The following is a 21,027-nucleotide window of genomic DNA, read 5'->3' as shown; positions in this document are numbered from 1 at the left end:
TTCTAAAGTGGACTTCATCACACACTGGTTCAACAAGGTGTTGAAGTTCCATTTTCAAATTATTTTTGCCTAACACCAACCACATGCTATAATTCCTCCTATGAGATTTTAATGCATATTAGGATTTTAAAGGTTTTTAAAAGATTTATAAGATTTGAAGATTTACAAGCTTAACTTTGACACAAGCTGCTTCACCATCTTAAGGCAGGAGAACCTTAGTGTTTGCTTGTTTCTTGTTTTAAGCAATGCTTTTAAAATTATTCTAGACAAAAGAACCTTCTGACATCGTGTAAACAAAAGTTCTATAAGCCTACTTCAAAAAAACCTGATGCTTTGCTGTTATTTAGCCTCTAAGTAAGTAAGATCTCTCACTCTTCAGTTATGGCACAATCCTCTCATTTCTCCTGAAATAACCCCTTGGTTTGCCTGTACACAGCCACTATGCTAGTCCAGCCTCCAGAACTCTCAGCCTGAGTGGCTGCCCTTGCCTTCTGACTGGTTTCTCATTCACCTGAACCTTTGTGGGCTGACATCATGGTGCTGCAACTCTTATCTTCTTCAGCCTCTTCGCCAGACTTGCTCGGCTTCTAGAAAGTGCTTTTCCCCAAACTGTAGCTTCAAGCCCTACATTACTGGGCTGGTTCTTTAGGATCCTGTCTCATGGCTCATCCTGAAACTTCAATGTTGGTTCCTTTCTAGGTATCGTGCCTGTGTTGCAGAGTTAAACTAATAACTTCTGTGGTATCCCTTCTCTTTGTGTGTGTGTGTGTGTGTGTGTGTGTGTGTGTGTGTGTGTGTGTGTGTGTGTGTATGTGTGTGTGTGTGTGTGTGTGCGCGCGCGTTTTAATCTTAAATCTTACTATCCTATGTGAGGATACACTCTGCCCTAACAACCTAGGGAGCCCTCACTCACTCACTAAACATGGTCTTCTACTAATCCCTGAGGACCCTCCATCCTCCTCATTCTCTTCTTCCTTACACCTTCAGTTGCTACCATAGAATTTAGGACTCACTATATATCCTGGGGTCAGACCTGGGCATAAGTTTGACTATTTCAACATTAACCTTGAAGGTTCAAGTAGAGAACTGACAGTGATACAATTTGTGGGGAGAGTGAAAAATCCCTGTGACCCTCTATGCTCTGGAAGGGACATCCTTCTCTCTGATACTTAGATGGACTCGGCTAGGATACCAATATTTACCCCTGATAAGGTCACAAGGCCAACTTCCAAATTCCTCTTCTTTGTCTCATATCTGTACTGCTTGCATCTTCAACCAGTAGGAATGAAATGCTTGTTAATTAAGATTTGGTTTAGCTTCTCTTCATCCTTGAGGCTCTGGTCTATCCTCGGGATGAAATAAGCTGGCCTCAGATCTTCTATCTAGTCATAATGCTTCCAAATACCATATTACTTCTAGCTTTGTTTACGTCTCTCTATAAAAGTGAGAAATCTTTCCACATAACTTGAGCAACTTGTAGCCCCATCTCACTATGGAAATGGTTCTCTTCCCTGTATGATGACAGTACCCCTGCCACTTTTACCTTGGCAATAATCCTTTTGAATAAATCTCTGATTATTAGTTCAAACTGTTTTTTTTTATAGAATACACACTGGGGCATAGAAAATATTTAATAAAGAGAAGCTGGCATTATTTGGTTATTACATGTTTGTCGGTATTGTATCCTAAGTGGATAATAAATCATTTGAGGAGAGTGATTTACTGTCTATACACCCCACAGGGCCTCGCCCAGTGCTGGACACAGGACTGATCATTACTAGATCTGTACTAACCAATGAGTCTGTTGGTGTCATCAAAGAGCTGAAAGCTCAAGGTGAGCAGACATTTGTGGAAAGCCCACAGTCAGTTGAAAGGATAGTTCAGCTCTGTTCAGAGAAAGAAAATGACCCAAGAAGGCTGGAGACCACCACTGGGGTAATCATAGCAGATGATGGAGAGAACATGGCAATTTCTGTTTTTCCTCCATCTCCTCTAGTACATGAGATTGATTTTAAACAAGAGAAAGTAAAGAGGGATTTGTGGCTCAAATGGAGAGAAAAAGAAAGAGCGAAGTAAGTGACTTAGACAATCCCATCTCCAAGCATATCCATCACCTGCAGGGGTAGACAACCTTCCACATATGGTTTCTGGCCCACCATGGGAGATGGAAGACTTTGGGACATACACTGGAAACCTAATTTTTCTTCCTTAAATATGGGGGAATGCAATATTCTGGAAGTAAAAGTTATTGAGTATTATATCCATCCCTTGCATGACTTGTTAAAGAGAGAACATGATGAACACAGGATTCTGAAATAACACTAATAAGCAAGGACTGCCACAGTAAAACTCATATTCTTAGTTAAAAGAACTTTTGAATTTCAAAATGCCTCTGGGAAAAAATGTTCATTGCACCATCTCCGTGTATTCCTAACCATTATAAGGAAGCAAAGTTGTCCAGTGGTTTGTGCAAGGCCTTTGAAACCTGCATAATCTAAGATCTCTAAACTTTACCTGGAAGTCTGGAAAATGGACATGACACCTATCTCATAGAGAAAGTCTAAGAATTGAGTGAGATTAGGCATAATAAAGCCTTTCTTTGTAGTGAAATGCAGCAGAGGAGGGAGTGATGACAAACTATGACCCATAGACAGGTCTGGCTTGCTGCTTGTTTTTAAATGACCCATGGGCTACAAATAGAATCTGCATTTTTGAAAGTTGTAAAATAAAAATTAGAAGGGGAACAAACTTAGCAACATGTGCAAGCTATGAGGTTTTAGGGTCTGAAAATAAGGATTTATTGGAATAAACATGTTCTTTTGAATAATGTCTGTAGTACATGGTTTTGTAGTACGAGTATACTGTGGAGTTGTTGCAACACAGACTAAGTGGACCTCAAAGTCTGGAGCATTTTTAGAATAGTCCTTAACAGAAAGAGTTTTTTACCTCATTACACAGGTGGCAATAAGTCTGTCCTACGGGATGCTCATAACCTTTGAGGTCTGTCCCAGAAAGCGCTCCTCAAGGGTCCTCTCTCACTCTAACCACCCTGATGGAATCTGCCCCTTACATGATCATTTTTTTAAAATGGCATTTCTATTTTTTATGTATGTCTTAGCTCTTCAGGAGATAAGACATTCTTTGAATGTGAGGATTACATAATTCATTTTGGGATATTCAGAAGAGCCACACAGCACCTTGTAAATAGACATTCAATAACTTTGTATTTGCTCTTTTGAATTGAGTTGAGTTCCAGTTTAGGTCTTGTGCCTTTAGCCTGATGTCACGAAACTTTTTGATTGAAAGCAAGTCCTGGGGGGGGGGGCTGACAAAAGAATCATAAGAAGAACCTAGATGATGTATGCATGGGGGGCTGTGGTTTTGAGATGGAGACTTCAATGGAAAGCCCCAGCCAGCAACATTTCAGTCCTTCCTGAGTGATATGCCTCTGGAACGTGGAAATATTGTGAGCTTTCTTATCAGCCCTTTTAAGAGGGCCCAGTTCTTCCATATTTTGTGACACCATTGACTTTTCTGGCACTAGGGTATTTTTCTGGAGATGTGTGTGTGCACACAGGAGCAGGCGTTGCATTGTCTGTGTTTATTTTTATTTTTCTGACCCGCAGCATAGTAAAGACAATATCTGAAGAGTCCTGCAGTAGGCTTGTTACTGTGAGAATGAAAATTAAATACAGGACCATATGGCTGAAAGTTTTGAAAATACATAGAATTCATGACTTAATATATCTGAGTGTACTTCTCTGTAGGTTTCTGATTTCAGGTGTAGACAGGGTAAAGATGCCTCTGGGGTTTTACTGATTACCTAGAAGGGTAGGCATTTTTTCATTTTTCCATGAAAACAAAAGATAATCTAGAAATCTGAACAGTCCCTCAGTGCTGACAGCTAAACATTATGAATAGTTACTTAAGATACAGAATGGATGTCCGTAAAGGCTGCTATTTATACAGCATCCATCCTGAGTATGTATGCATCACGGAACTATGGCTACAGTCAGGGAAATTCCTTTGTAACTGAGAAGAATGGATATGAGGATCAGGGTTTAATCTCACTCTACTAGTACAGTACTTTTACTTGAGATAAAGCTCAGCATGGCCAATAGTTTCTTTTCTCCCCCCTTCTTCATTCTAATGTTGATTAATAGACAATTTTCTAGAGACATTGGTTCCAAGGTTTTCAGGTTCCCTGGGGAACAAAAGCCTCCTGTCACCCTGAACAAACATGCCCACAATAGGGCTGCCTAAGAGGACACCATTAGTCGGGTCAGCAATCCCTCTGTTGTGGTCCTCTCCTCCTGCCAACCTGCCTCTCCCTCTTCCTCCTCCTCTTCCCTTTTCTTCCTCCTTCTCCCACTCCCCCTCTCTCTGTTGTGGTGTGTGGTATATGAACATCTGTGTGTGCAGGTACACATACCTGTGTACTTGTGTGCTGAGGCCAGATGAGGCTATCACAACCGTATTGTTTTGAGATAAGGTATTCCCACTGAACCTGACTTAGCTGGTACCCAGCAAGCCCCAGATATTCTTTGGTCTCTGTCCCCTGTGATGCTTGTGTCATAGGTGAACATATGTGACCATATGTTTTATATATGCTTATTGAAATCCAAATTCAGGCCCTCATGCTTGTTCAGCAAGCATATGTTCAGCAAACATATGATCACTGATTCATATGTTTCATGTTATGTATTCAAATGTACCCGGCATCCCGTTATCTACATCATCCTTCCCTTCCCTTGTTCCCATCCTATGTGGATACAGGGTCTCTGTGTGTTGGTAGGGAAGTAGTAACATCTGGGCTCATATTCTAGCTCTAATGCCTCCTGTTATTGTAGGCACACAACTGGATTCTCAAACTACATTTTTGAGGTTAGGTTGTAGAACCCTTACCCAATTCTAGTCTCACCCTGTGGCTCTGACTTTGTGTCTTCCCAAGGTAGGGACTTTATACCACATTATTATATAAGAGCCAACATCACAGACATGCTCCCAATCCTACCTGGAGATTAAGTTCAAAGGTCCCAGAGAATCTGACATTCTCAGAGACCATGGCCTTCTATGCCAATTGATGTCCTGGAAGCTTCAGCTGGAGGCCATAGCTATGTGTCTTTCTGTCTGTCTGACTCCATGTACATTTACTACCTGATCTTGCTGCTCCTTAGTCAACCTTCATTCAAGGGAGTCAGCTGTATATGAAAAATCATTGCTTCATTACCATAACAAAACCCTGGAAGCCATCTATTTATAGAGAAAAGTGGGTTATTTGGCTCACATTCTTGTTAGCTTCTGCTTGGGTCTGGTGAAGGTCTCCAGGTAAATGGCATCATAATGCTTGGGAGTGCCAGAAAAAGTAGAGAACACATGGCCAGATAAGAAGTCAAAGAGGCTGGGCAGTGTCCATGTTATTCTTTTATAATAAGCCCCTACCACATGCAAATCAGCTCAAAGGTCTCATAGGAGCTACCTAAATCACATCCTAGGTTAGCTGCCCCCCCCCCCGACTCAAAGATCTATCCCTTAAAGGCCCCAGCCACTTTTTAATGTTTCTATATGAAGGTCTGGGCATATGAGCCTTAGGAGAACACAACTCACAACTCATCTAAACCAGAGCAGAGGCCTGGGTATAAAAGGTTTGAATGGGCTCGTAAAAAGATGATTCCCTTATTGGTTGTATTAGCTACCTACTTGACCATGCTCTATTAATAGCAATAGCAGTCTTCCCTTTCATTAGCAGAAGGCTGTATGGGAACTACACAGCTATATTTTTTAATATTTATAATAATTTTACATCTATTATTGTTATAAGAATTCCAAGAAGTAACACAGTACCATCTTGTTGGACCTAATGATAATTTTTCCTTCAGAAATCTGTATGAGAAGAGCTAATACTGCATGGGCTCTATTAACATGTGCTCAAGCTGGAGCCATTTTAGGAAGGGAATGTGTGTCGTCAACTGCCCCTCCTATTGTTGTCTGGATTTGTCTTATTGGATGGCTGTGTATAGGGATGCTGTCTCCTCTCATTTCTCCACTAGAACTTTTCCCTCTTATTTCTCTCTCTCTTTCCCTCTCTCCCCTGTCTCAGACAATATGTCACTGTGTAGCCCAGACTGTCATCACACTTCACATGTTGCCAAGGCTGGCCTTGAACCTGAGATACTTCTACCTCAAACTCTGAGTGCTTGTATGGCAGGCATGTACTCTATACCTGGCACCAGAGTGCCTTCTTCATGAGAAGATGAGTTTATGTAATTGAGTAGATTTCTTTTTTGGTCAGGAATCTAGAACACTTCTGATTTAATTTGTAGCTAATTAGGACAGACAGCACAGCATTTTTGTCTTGTAAAATCCAAGAAGAAGCAAATTAACTATGGTATATGACAGAGTTTGCTGCTTGTGACAACCTATTCAGATATTCAGATTAAGCACAACTTTGTGGTTGGGGAGAACCTTTGGTTTCTTCTGGAACAGTTCAGGCCAACATCATCGGAGATGATATAAGTGGCTCCAAAATTTGGCCTCTTGTATGTTTTGGGGCTCTGCATAAATGCTTACAGAACAACTACATGAACAATGGAAATTTTTATTTTCATCAAACAATAATATGCTGAAGGCCTAAAAACTCTATCCCACAATTTAACCTTTTTGATTTATTATAAATTTTATGAGAATTTTTAAAGAATTCTGGCAATCTTTAATAAAATACTACCCTTGTCTTGAGTGGTGAGTCTCAACATGTTACCGGAAGCCTGGCTCAGTCAGCACCCTAGAGGTGCCTGATAAAATGCAGGTTCCCAACTCCACAATTTGCAAATACTGAGCTTAAAAATTTAGCTTTTAAAGGGGAACTGGAACCCATTCTGAAATGTGCACAGTGCTCTGGCACCCCTGACAAGTGGTTCACCATCTTTTACATGAATACTATGTTTGGTTAGGAGCTTGCACTCTCCAAGGCTGTCTATCCTACTTTGTACAAGCTGAAAGTATTATTGCAGTAGTCATTCTTAAAGGAGCTTGGTGTCTTCCTTCAGCCCATCTCCCCCAGTGAAATAGGTTTCAGTACTTCTCTCTGAATACACCAAACTCCCTCTCCCTACTCTACTACATCACTGTCATGTTCCTGTCCACTCTATGTACCCAGGGACACTGTAAATGAGCTTGATTTCCTTAACCATCTGACATTTTTCTCACAAGCACTGAGAACCATTTCTAGCACCGAGCAGGTACTCAGTGAAATCCAAACCACAATAAACTCACCTCACTTTGATTTCCTGCCTCGGATCTGAATTCTGCTCTCTGTAAATACACAGAAACATTCGATCTCATTTCTAAGAGACAACCCATCAGATGTCTAGAGAAAGGCTGTATAGGCTAAACCCATCTCCTTCAGCTGTTTGTTGTTCATGGGACCATATCTCCCAATGTCTTGCAATTCTACCTACTCCCCACAGGGTGAATGTGACTCTGTACCTCAATCCAATGAAAGCTGGGCCAACTGCTCATGTACATTTGTCATGGCAGTATGGCCCTCCATCATCTCCATCACCAAATTCTCTTAACATGCTAGCATAGCCATCTGCTGGCTTAGCATCCATGCAGTCTGCATAATTAGCCTCCCTGTCTCATGCCATTTGGCTGCTTCCACCATTTACATGTGGTCCTGGAGACCAGTCTGAAGCTCTTGAGTCTCTCTGTGGTGTGACTGACATATAGCCCTGAGTAAAGCCGCAGCTCACAATGAGAACTTCCTTAAGGCTGAGAGGCAGCCACAGGGACCAGAGGACCCAAGAACAGAGGTGAAAAGAGCTTGGTCCACTCACCACATTTTAGAACTCAAGAGATGAGGACCAAGAGGTGAGAGGATTGTGTGGAAGCCCAAATCACCACCAATAGTCACAGTGTATTTGCACTTGTGGCTTCAGGAGACAAGGAAGCAGCATAAATTTCAGTGAAGCAGAGCTAACTGGTAACGGACTTTAAGTTCTGACATATAGAGTTAATTTGCAGAATAAATTGGTCAGGGCAGCAAAAGGATTTAACGTCCAAATTCATTTGAAAAACAGAAGCTAGATGAGTATCCAGAGGAAAATGGAGACCGTTACAACATTCCCTTGCCTGCTGGAGTAGCATTATTATTGAATAATATTTTTATTAAAAATTTCTAGACCATTTGGTAGTTAAGTATATTTATAACCAGCCTTTGCAGCATCCTGATGAAGCCTTGAATATCACACCGTGGATCTGAGTTTGCTCCAGAGACTCCTACCTGCATGTAACTCATGTTAGCCATCCTCACCCAGCCACACTCCACATACACCTCAGGCAGCCACGTTCTTAGACTGTGGAACCAGGGCAACCCGTGCTACTGCACCAGGGCTGCCTTATTTCAGAAGTCTCCAGAGGATCCTGGCCCTGTGTTCCTGTCCAGGTTTAAAGAAAGACAGAGAGGCAGATACACACAGGGAAGGGTTTCAGGGAGGAGTCAAGAGACAGGGATCCTCCAAGGTGCAGACGGCATCATGAAGAAGCAGGTGCTGGGCTGCTGAGCTGAAGAGTCAAAGGGACACACACAGGTCCCTTGCCTGGGAATAATGCTGTGGTGTAGGTAAAGGACAGCATCATTGGTTCCATGCTGTAGATGGGCGGATCCTCAAAACCAGCTGAGGTGGAAGCTAAGGCTGGAGGCTCCCTTCCAGCTGGAGGATTCTGAGTCTTTCTGCTTCTCTGGGTCATGGTTTTTCTCCCATCCCCTGCTCTGGGCTATTCTTCCAACAGTTTTCTTTGCTCTTCCTTAGGGGAGGGCCCAGGTATTGGGAAAGTGCTTGCCCCAGGAGTATTACAGGGTATGTCTTTGTTTTCTCAGCTCATCCTCCTGAATGAGGGAAATGGGAATGGGGAGCCTACATCCACACCGCCAGACAAGTGCATGGGAGGCTCTCTCCTGGTAGCCTGCTGAACATGTCTACCCATTCACTTGTCTTCCTGCTAATGGAAATTTGAAAATAGAAAATCCCGCAGGTGTGCCTCATTTTCACCTCTCTCCTAGCCCTGTCTCTCTCCCCCCTCCCTCTCACCCATGCCACTCTGTCTGTGGTGAAACAGCAGGGATAATCCAGCCCAGCTCTGCACATCCTGAAGGCTGTGACTCTGAATTTCTATGTCAGGTTTATTTTGACATTGACAAGAGGCTGCAGGCAGCTGCTGCTGGGCAGCAGGAGGCTGAAGGAGTCGGAAATGCATTGTTTCCTTTTTCCAATGTTTGTGAGCCCAGGGAGGAAGCCAAGAGGTGGCCAGTGCCCAAGTGGCCAGCAAATGAAACTTCACTAGCTCTGCAGCACAGGACTCACCTTCCAGTGTTAAAAGTAGGGACAGAGAAGTGGGTTGACTAGAATCCATGCCTACCTGGGACCTCATCATGCTAACTGATTTGGAAAAAGTCTCTGCAAGAGGAATAACATTAAGGTGACATGATCTCGAACTCAATATAGATCCTATGTCCAATGGCTCGTATATAAAAGGAAGAAGCAGACTTGGTCACAGACTCACAGAGAAAAGAGTTATGTGACAACCAAGACTAAAACTCGAGTGACAACTTTGCAAGTCAGGAAGGCCAATAAACACTGGGATTTTCTGGACATTAGGAAGAAACAAGGGTGGCCATTTCTCTAGAACCCTCAGGGGGAAGAGCATGGCTCTGACTGCACTTCCAGTTTCCCCTTGTATCCTCCAGAACTGGAGTGATAATTTGTAAATGCAGCCATAGGAAACTGTGAGTCAAAACCCGGCGAGAGTGAACCTTGGTGATCAGCTCTGACTTGCATGAAAAAAAGGCATTTGGAAATGAAACAAAGGGGACTATGGAGGCAACTGAAAAGGAGCATCATATAACCTTGAAGTTTCCATTCCTAACATCTCACAGTACACACACAAGAGTCCTATGAAGTCCAAAAAATCCAGCCAAGGCCAAGGTTTCTCTCTCACATTAGTACTGGACTCTGTGGACAAGCATTGGGTATGCCCCTTCTGTGGGAATGAGTGTGATGGGAGCCACCAAACCAAGTACAGTTAACCATCTGTTCTGTGCATTCCTGTCCAAACATCCAGTAGAATTACTTCTATGAGTGGGAGGATTGGGGGAGTAAAATAAGAAGGAATAAAAGAAATGAGAGAAGGAAGGAAACACTGTTTCAGGGGGTTCCATGTCTGAGTGACTGTGGGTGTAGCCCAATCTCCCAAATTTTGATCCTCACATGGACATTAGGAAACCCTTTTGGACACACTGCCATTGCTCTTGTGGTGAATCTTAATGAAAGTTTAGACTATTCTTTGAGGGTTGTAGATAGACGGGGGACATATTTCCTATTGCTTCTTTCTGTTCTTGTGCATTTGTAGACTGGGACATTTTCAAGTGTAGGGCACGATGCATACTCAGTGACAATACAACACTGCATAGGCAGCTTTCTGCACACTGGGAACTATCATTGCATCTGAGTCAGGGAGTTTGTCTTTGCAGCAAAATCGTGAGGGCTTCCCAGCAGTTCTTGGATTTGAGCCTGTCTCCTCCTGAGAGGCATGGGCAGTGCAGAGATGATCTCCAGGAATTCTCCCAGAGTCGCTGATAGCTGAGTTATCGTCCCTTTTATTTCTTTACACAGAGATTGGGATCTTAAAGGAGGGGCAGGTAGGTCAGAGATTCATTTTAAAGGCTGTGTGGGTGCTTATTTTATAGTTCTTTGGTAGATTCTGATGCCACAAAATTTCATTGACTGAACTTTGAACCCAATGTCATTGTCATTGACCAGAGGAGGTGTATGAAATGCTTGATGAATTTAGAGTATTTATTATTGAATTCACTGTTCCCATGCCAAAGCTGACTAACAGCTTTTGGCAAAGACTAAGTACTGTACCTACACAAAATCTCAATTTAACATGAACCTAATTATCTAGGGACCTCAAGCAGACACTTATTTGCTAGAAAACAAGCCTACGGAGAGGGGACTATTCTAAGAAAGTATAACATTGTGTTATCTATCAACTTTTAAAAGCCATTGGGGGCATTGGTGTCATTTTATTTCTGTCTCCTCCAACTTTCAAATCTGCATAGTCATAATTGATGACCAAAATCATCACCTGGAGGCACCCCGGGGAAAGATTTAATTCTGTTTGGTAGGCAGGGCTTTATGAAGCAGGCAGGAAATTGGAACACTGCATTTTTAGAAAAGAAAATAATTGTCAACGAGGACCACAGAAAAAGTAAGCATTTTTTCTGGTTAAGTGCCAATTAAACAAAATCCCCTTCTCCAGAAGACACCTTTCCTTGGATACCCCAGCTGTTGGCACTTTACAAGGAAATCTGATGGCAGTCACTCCACCACATCCTTGGATGCTGCCCTCCAGGGACTAGCTGCAGGGTCTGATTATAGCAAAGGCTTGATATTTCTAGAAATTTCCTAGAGGAATACCAAAGGACCGAGTCTAAAATGTTTAATGACATTAATGTTAGAACAAAAGAAAGGATATAACCTGAAAAAAGGATCTTTTTAGGTTTTATTTGTAGGAAAGGACAAGAATATAAACTCTTGTTGAGATTGCTTTCTTAATCCATTGGTCAGATGGCAACCAGTGATTTTCATTACTTAATTCCACAAGAAGATTGCCTCCTTGGAGCTCCTGGGTATTGATGGGTGTGAGGCTGAGAACCTGTAGTGGCCTCTGTGTGGGGGCTGAGACTGGGATAACTGTAGAAGGTTCAGGTTTCCAGTATCTCCCTTCCTTATGCTAGCCCTTGGAGTCCAGCTCTCCCTCTCTGCAGGCAAAGAAGCACATGTACAGCCAAAGTCCCACTATGCCTGATCTGTTCCCCAGATCTACCCAGAACCCCACTTTCCCTCCCCCATTTGTGTTTTCCTTTCCATATCCTCCTTGGGTACATTCTGCTGCCCTGATCTCTTTGCTACTTTAAAGCATTCCTGGAAATAACTTCCCCAGATTTTCTGGCCACAGAGAACCACTGTCCTTCAGCACCAGAGCTGGCTCCTCCGGATATTCTCTTTCTAGGGTCTATATCCTCACCTCTCCAGGAACTAACTGCTCAACAATCACACGAATGCACATGCATACAGTTTAAAATTTTGCAGAATTAAATTTCTACGGTATTTACCCAAGTCTTTGAAACCAAGCTGTCTATGGACAATTCTTCATACCTAAAAGTAGTAGAAACCACTCTCTTTCACACTAATCTAGAACATTTCAAAAGAACCTAGGGCAGCAGTGCTCTAAGTTAGTTAAGGCTCAGCTGTCTAGTTGGCACTTGAAGAAGACAGGGTATAACCACTTTACATATAATTCATCATAAAAGTTTTATTAATCAACAAACACTCTTGTCATTCAATAAATACTTTGTCTAATGAATTGTTGAGTGTGTCACAGATTGAGTGAGTACTATGGGACACTGGCTTTGTCTTTCATGGCACTCAGCACATGTCAGTGATGGTAGCAGGCAGAGCAAGGTTAGTGGATAAGCATGGTCAGAATAAGTAAATTGAGAGTGCACTCATCGTGTCCTGAGGACTGATCAAGATGGACTGTATGGCTTGCAGATTTGTTTGTTTTTGTTTTGGAGTTTTGAGCCAGATTCTTGAAGTCATCACATAGTCAAGGATGACTCTAAACTTCTGATCTTCCTGCCTCTGCCTCCCAGGTGCTGGGATTACAGGCCTGGGTCACCATACTTAGTTGTATTGTAGATTTGCTGGTGAGGAATCTATAAGTCTGGACATTTCTACTTCATACACAGGGAATTCTAGACTCTAGACGGTTATGAAACCTGTCCTAAATTGTACAGCAGATAAGAAGTAAAGTAAAAACCCAACCTAAGCAATTTGAGGAATAGGGCTTTAAACTGATAATTCCCTTATGTGGTATTGAACATAGAGGAAAGGATATGTAATATGTATACGTGGGTGTCCTAACAGGCATGTAAGGCTTTCCTACTTATGGGAGAGATCTTGGCTGGAGCCACAGACTCAGCTGCTACTACAGTGATACCTTGCATTTCCCACTTGGTTCTTGGAGAGCTTAGTAGGGGACAGGAGAGCTGTTTGGCAAATACTTTGCTTCTATTCTTTAAGCTTGACATTTCATAATCATTTACACCTAGGCTTGGAGCTTAGGATAATTACCCAAGGATAGACCAAGAATGAATATATAGATATAGATATAGACGATGGTGGTAGATCTCAATCCAGATAGATATGCATGATGATAGAAAAACTAGGCAAGGGAATTTCAAAGGTGAGAAAGAAACAGTTGCTGACTACAGGCCACTAATATCTCACATCTGACATAGAAAGAAGTGTTCACTCTGCCTCCCTTCCCCTAGTTAAGATTTGAATCTTGAAGAATATCGGATCATGGTGTGACTAGGGGCTTCAGTTCAAGTTCCAACTGACTTTAAACTCCTTTCAAAGTTATTAAACACTTGAAGAGACTGACTGGAACCTATCTTAGGCTTGCGGATGGCATTGCAGGTTGTATTACTCTACTTGGAAGATACGAGGTGAACAATATGTGCATCAAATAACCTGGAATTCTGGCTCACACAGTAGATGGGGTAAAGGTTGGGGTGAGTTCTGGCATACTGGCTGTAGGTGGGCAGACTTCAAGCGTATCTTGCTGAGCTCTGACTCATTTGCCCATGTCAACCTTCGTTCCGTGCATCCCAAGCTATCCCCCAAAGCTGTGATCTGATTAGTTTGCATTTGATTTCTTTGCCACCTAATGAACTGCCTGTGTAGTTCTAGCTGTGATGTCATTAGCATCTCATCGCCTTGGGCACCAACTCAGGAGAGAGATTTTTAAGCCGTCCTCAGAATCCTACAGGAATTGTACCAATTTACTTCATAACAAGCAATTCACCTTTGCGACCTGTCAATTGGCACAGGCAGAGCAGAACCTGCATAAGAATGGGGTTGGTCACTTTCATCATCCTAATGTGTCCCCGAGTTTAGGTGGGTCAGGATGTACATGCCTAAGGCCATGGGCACATACACAGTGAGATTCTGAGCATTAAGGATGCCAATATTCTCATACCATGATATTCTATTGGGAAAACTCATCCACTGTGTGCTGGAGGATACAGATTTAGCCTAAAGCAAATGGCACTTATTTATAGCAAACTGTATTTGCAAAATGCTTTGCAGTTTTAAGGTTGTTAACTACATTCCAGGTTGAATATTTCTCTACTTGTAAGAAAGCTAAGTGTCACAGCCATGCAAGAGGATCTTCCCTGGGAGCAGGTGCTGAGGGGCCACACAGGTACCCTTTGTCAGAAGGCACACTTGCCAATCAGCATCTTCCAAGACCTTAACTGTAGGTTGTTTATTTTGTTCAAAGACGGTGTGCTTACTGAAGTAGATATTTCTTTGCCTAAAAAGCATCTTAGTGCTTCAGATTCTAGGAGTGTCACTACCTAGATACCAGAGGATGGAAGGAATTGCCAAGGACTGTAACAGCGGCCAATAGAAAGAGGGGACCACTGGGTCATAGGAAATAAAGTGGCTTTTCCTCTTCCCACCTTTCCACCAACAAAGAGCAAACTCTCCTGAAGAGTTTAGTCTGAACTATTCACTCACTTGCAGTCAATGGTGGCACTCTCTTTGGGGTGAGGGAGATTTATGTGGGCTTTCACCAATGGACTCCATCATTTTAAGGAGTATTTCCCAATTGTATCTTTAACTGCACATAGAAAATGCATTTTCTCTTTGAAAAATCTCTCTCACACACATGTCTATTCTTGGCTGGAGACCGAATAGATGGCTTTTGGGAACTCACTGTTCATTGCTTCTGTATAAATCCAGCCTCTCTCTAGACAGCTTCATCTCATGTGAGAATGGAGCCAGCAAGATTCTCTGGCCTTGGCTTTCAGCAGGGACCTTGCATGTGGACCTGATTTGGGAGCGGAAGATGGAGAATAAGGTCCTGAAGGAAAAAAAAAGGGGGGGGGGGAGCATTTGGTGGTACCTGTCATCTTTTCCTAAACTCTTCTCTCAGCCATCCTTATGTATTCTCCAGTCTTGCCAAGTATGTAGGGTGGATGGGTATTGACAGGGATTAACTGCATCTTGATTTTAATTGTCAGAAGACAGCAGCAAGGGGAGCAGCCCCTCATGTTAACAGCAATTACAGGTTTTAATGATAGAGGGCTGGAGGGCCCGGAAGTTAACTCCATACAGGGCACGTACATGTGACAGTGCCCCCTGGTGGTTATTTCAGTACAATTCATCTAGCTAGTGAGCCAGGGAAGTTCGTTTAAAGGAGAAAAGAAATGCCTCTTTGAAGTAACTAGTTCTCAAAATTAAGGATATTTAGGGAAGTTTCTTTTTAAATGTTCTCTTGTGGTTTTTCTTTCAATTAGCCTGTTATTATTGCCTGTTTCTCATATTTTTTTTCCAGAACCAATGCAGTTTATATTTTCTAATCGTTTTACTTCTTAGTTTTTTTTTTTAGTATTGTGTGTTAGGGAAAAGAGTCATACCATTGTTGAGATACCTATACCATACTTAGGGTTCTGAACATCTATTTTCCCTGGTGCAGTCCCACAGCACAGAACGTAACCATTTTAGATCTGCTACCGCCATCTCGTGGTCATATTGAAGATTTACAAGCGTACGGAATGGATTCTCAACAAAGGAAGGTTGTGGTTTGCTAGGGAAATGCCTCTGATGATAATGTGATTAAAAGCCAAAGAAGAGAAGGCTCTCAGCCTCATAAAGACTTTTCATGGACATCAGATAGTTCACAAAGGACATTACTCCATCTCCACTTACTTTGACCTAGTCATTCTGCAGTCTGCAAAGGACAGGAGGTTGGATCTTAACTGGTCTATGGCCCTTCAAAAACTCCTAGTAATACCTTTTTAGCCTAAGACAGAGTGTGGAACCATGACTGAGCTTCAGAAGCCTAAATATTTATAAAGATGAGCCTGTGGGTGAAGTGATTTGGTGTTGGTTAGTCTGAGCTCTAGGTGATGTCATTGTCCTTGTCTTTTGCTGTGTGTGCAGTTGTCCAGTTCTCCAACAATGCAGGAGGGATTGGAGCTCAATCCTGGATCTATGATTAAATAAAATACAAGTGTGAAATAGACCGTTTCCCAAAGTCACTGAGTGTGCCCTTTGCCTTCATGCACAGGAGGAGTTCCATGTCAAGAGTAGTGGGTAAAAAGTGTCTCATCCACGTAACAATGTTATTCATTTGGGAATCAAGAGCCTTGGGAACCCTGCCATGTCCCCACATGGGTCCATGTTACACAGAAAACAAGAGATGGCATGGGGGAGCTCCCTACACCCCAAAGAACATTTGTTTTTCTAAGTCAGTGAGTCCTATCTCCACATCACCTCCCGGAACCACTCTGCAAAGCCTTTCAACCAGTTCACCCGTGTCCCATCAAGTATGACATTCTCAATGCATCCACAGGAGACCAGAACATTCTGTGTGTCCCCGCCATCTCCAAAGGCACAGCAGTCTCTCCAAAATCATTTCCTGCCTGGGACACCAACTGTTAGAAATAGCTTAAGAAATCTGGAGAGTTCTGTCCACAGACTCCTTTATAGATAACGAGTTAAATGGATAATCATGAGGACTAGAGGAAGAAAGAGCAAACAGGGCTTTCGTGTGTGGGGAACAAAGAATTATTCTCTAGTAGGCAGTTCTCATGTTTTTCACCAAAATAGATCAAGAGTTTGTGTAGCTAACTTCTATTCACCAAACAACAGTGAATTTTTTTTAAAGCCAAACTTTGCTCTGCATGCTGAACACATGAGTTAATTAGACAACTGAGAAATGCTGATTTTGCTCTATGACCTAAATACTTTGGGTTGAGATACTCCTGGGTTGAAGTACCAAATCTCACAAAGGTATTTGTGACCTTAATGATATTGTCCTTTCCCATGTGTAGCAATGGTTATAACTGTAGCTGTAAAGGGGGACTTTGAATTGACCCCAGTGACAGTGGAAGTTTCCACAAATCTCAGCTGGAATTATGACTGATGATGAGTGATTCATGCATGTTAGAAGCCATATGTGTGTTTTCAAAACATTTTGTCATTCATTCATTTAATAATGCTAGAGGTAGGTGGTAGGTATGAAGAAGCGAAGGCATAGAATGCTCTCTGTTTCTATCATGTGAAATCTTGGCAATGGGTGTACCACAGACAGATAAGTGGATCAGGGGAGCCAATGATTCTCAGAAAAGAAACAACCCATTCTTGTGCTTGAAAAGCCATTTCCAACTATGCATGTCATTGGGAAGATATGTGCCCCTAATTAAGTGGAATGACAAAATAACAATTTCACTCCCTTGGTGGCACTTTCTAACTTCTCCATGTTAGACTTCAGAACTCAGGAGCCACCAAGTCACGGAAGTCCTTGCTATCTTGCCTCCCTCACTGTTGCTTTTTCTTTTGTGTCTGGCAGGCAACTCCCCATCTGATGAGTCGGAGGAGCGGGAAAGAGATCCCAAGGTTCTGACATTCCCAGAATACATCGCTAGCCTGTCAGACTCTGGCACCAAGCGTATGGCAGCTGGAGTCCGAATGGAGTGCCAGATCAAGGGACGATGCCCCTCTTCTTGTCCTTTGTGTCATGTGACGTCTAGCCCTGAAAACCCTGCAGAGCCAGTCCTGCTTGAAGTGACCAGAGCATCCCCCATCTATGAACTGGTGACTAATAACCAGACGCAGAGGGTAAGAGGGCTGAAACACTTGACTCTGGAAGGTACCAAAAACAGAGAACTTGCTCCACACTGCAATCAGAGTGGAGAATCTTTTTGTTCAGCTAAGAGCCACACCTAGTGTGTTTAGATTTGCATGTTTGCATATTAAGTCAAATCAAATCAGTACATTCCATAATATCCACAGTAATGCGATTTAGGAGTCACAGCCATGCACTTGTGGAGTCTGAGCAAAGGTGAATAGAAAGAAATAGGTAGGAAGGCATGTGGTTTGCAATCACCAAAGTCATTGTAATACCCTTTCCAAAGGGGGCATGGTTCTAAGGAAGACATTCATCTCTGTCTCCTCCTTGAGGACATGGGCCAGCTCCCCTAGCTGATCTCCCAGCCTAGAACCCTCTGCAAGTACAGACCCTAGATGAAGGATCTAGCAGCCTCAGACTGGAAGGGTCTGGTACCCTGATCATCACAGGCTTGCAGGACAAACACAACATCTATGCTGATCTTCCCATGTTTTATCCTGCTGAAAGGCCATGATATTTCCCAATGATTCCTTCTCTGCTTTTACCTTTCTGTTCCTAGAGATGTTGGGAGAAAATGAATGAGCCCCTAAAGACCAGGTGCAGGAGTAGGAGGAGCAGAGACTGTCCCCTTACCTCCTCCAATGTGCAGTCCAGAGTAAGCAAACACACGCACTTGAAATAGAGAGGCTCCAAGAGTGAGGTTTCTAAGCATTATCTGCAAGGCAGCTGGTGAGTGAGCTGCAGCAGTGAACTGAAACATAAGGGATGCCCATCCAGGTGGGGTGATAATTGCTTCCTTTATTCTCTTTGAAGAGACACCTGGTGTGTCACAGTTGGTTTCATAGGTGTTTCTCAGACCCACAGGAGGGATTTTGCATGTGTGTTTCTCTCACCTACCCGCCTCTTCTATTTCAATGAGTGTTTGAAAATACAGTTTCCCCCCCACAGGAACAAAACGACAAAGGTTCCTGCAGGCCTACAGGTTCATCCTGAATCTGAAAGAGATGGTTATGGGATTGTGGGGAGAGGATTAGGAGAGAGGAACTTGAACAAACAAGGAAGGGCTTGGCTCCCTGGGCACTCAAGGTGTGCTGATATAACTGGACACCCAAAGGTGTGCTGGTGTCAACATGGTGACTGCCCTACCCTTGTCCATCTAACATTGTAATCCCTCAGATTGTTGCAGCTGATAACCAAATACTTCCTGTGCCATCAGTCTGGGTACAGTGGGGTCTTGGCTCAATAGGGCTATTCTATGAATTGGGATGTGCAAAGCTACAGAATAAAAAGGAGCTCACTGAGAGACAAAGGACTTGGGGGCTATCAATCACAACCAGGATGCATAAGGAAGTTCAAGTTCAGCAGCCCCATTTTCCCTGTACCAGTTTCACAGAGGGGTGGGAAGACACTAACTATCTGGCCCTGTGTTCAATAAACACTTTAGTTTCTAAGTGGTGACAAGCTGGTCTAAGATGGACTTCACTCACTATCAGGACATTCTCCTCTTTTCTGTGTGTGACACATTCTATCTTTGGCATCCCCATTCTAACTCTGCTTTTCTCTCTAATTTTTATTTTCCATCAAAGAAATAACAGTGGTTGCAGAAACTGGGGAGAGGGTAGACATGGGTTCAGCATGACACTGATGACTTTGCTTGGGTTTGTATCTTCTCCTCCAATATGTGAGTTCATTTTCTATCTATTCTCTTTGGTCTATTGTATTGAACTAGATAAGCTCTGGTGTCATACTTCAATAAAATCTTTGTGATAAACAAAGAGTTTAAAGCATTTAAACAACCCAACAAACTTTAGATTATTACCTTGCATCTAAAATCCATACCATTTAGTCCCCATCTCATTAAATGGCATGAGTGTCCTTGTCATCCTTTGTATCTTTTCCATCACCAAAAGCAACAGCTGTATCTTGTATCCATTCTCTTATCTGAGACCCCCTATCACAACCCAATGCTTCACTGTAATCAAACATTTTATTGCAGCAAATTTCTTGTTGGTCCTTTATGAAAACACCTGGAATTACTTATAGCCATATTGGATCATGGTAATTTAATGGTTCTTCAGACTGGGTGCAATTTAGAGTCCGTAGCACATCATTACAAAGAAGCTCATGATCCAATCTGCCTTCACTTAAATGGTTAGGTTGATAGTACTATATAGTCTGAAATTTAACTTTTGTGCCTCGTCAAACACAGTACATTTTCTTTCATGAATTCAGCCTTTCAGACTTACAAATCTCTGTCCCAAGAATATAATCTGTCACTTGTAGGCCACTGTAACACTTCTGCTATCATACCATGTTTCAGTACAAACATCACTAGCTCTCAAAGTACCCTCCTTCATGTTTCTGGTCCAACTCAGACTCTTTCAAGGAACCTCCACTTTATGTGTACACATCTTAAAGCACACCCTATGACCATAGTTATTGTTTGGTTATTTACTTCACTCTGGACTAAGATAAATGCTTTGTCTTCTACAGAATGCCTGGGTTGGTGCATAGTTGATGCTCTACTAAATAAATAAATGAACAGATGAATAAATGAGTGAAATATTCTGTTGATAAGCCTCAATTGAAAATCTATATTTTTCTTCTTTAATAAAAACAATAGCCAGCATTGGATTTTCTTTTCTAGACTCTATTAGAAGTATCTGTTAACAAGTATGGATTCTCCAGCAAGTACGTGGAATGGCAAATTGCAGATACTTAATACAGTGGAATTTCCCTGTCTCTTCCTTTCCAAGGAAGTTCAAGGGTTCCATTTTTGATTCTTCTTTTCTATTGTATATTAATCAGCTTTTCATCTCTGTGACAAAATACCTGGATTATCAACTTAAAAGAAATGACTATCTCAGTTCTGCAGACCTCAGTCCATGGTTGCCCGGCCCCATTGCCATGGGCCTGTGGTCAGGTAGATGATTATGATACTAGACGTGTATGGCATAGGGGTCTCCTCACCTCGTAGTAGCTGGAACACAAACAGATTTCAAAAAGAACACTCCAAGACTAATATATAACCTTCAAAAGCAAGGCCTGGTGACTTATTGCTTCCTCCTAGGGTTTACTTCCCCAAACCATTAAGTTAGGCGTCAACCAGTGTACTGATATAATAATGGAGTCAGTGTGTTCCTTCACTTCTCAGTGGTATCAGCACCTCAAACTAAGCCTCCAGTACAGGACACTTCCCATAAACCACAGCCTGTTGCAGTTAGATTTAGCACATGGTTTGGAGAGTAGGAATTCTCATGG

The 21,027-nt window shown here is 42.4% G+C and overlaps 1 protein-coding gene across 2 annotated transcripts in view; it reads left to right on the top strand.

The window, feature by feature from the left end:
• Positions 1–21,027, top strand: part of Astn1 (astrotactin 1) — a 310,253-nt gene that overhangs the window by 263,202 nt on the left and 26,024 nt on the right. For both annotated transcript variants that reach the window (XM_027417274.2, XM_035445652.1), the window contains exon 17: positions 17,488–17,756. In XM_027417274.2, coding sequence (XP_027273075.1) covers positions 17,488–17,756 — 269 coding nt within the window. The remainder of the gene's footprint in view (positions 1–17,487; positions 17,757–21,027) is intronic.

The sequence above is a fragment of the Cricetulus griseus genome, chromosome 5 (genome assembly GCF_003668045.3).
Source record: "Cricetulus griseus strain 17A/GY chromosome 5, alternate assembly CriGri-PICRH-1.0, whole genome shotgun sequence".
NCBI classification, from domain to species: Eukaryota; Metazoa; Chordata; class Mammalia; order Rodentia; family Cricetidae; genus Cricetulus; species Cricetulus griseus.
Note: the sequence above shows the minus strand (reverse complement) of the source record. Positions and strands in the feature narration are given on the sequence as shown.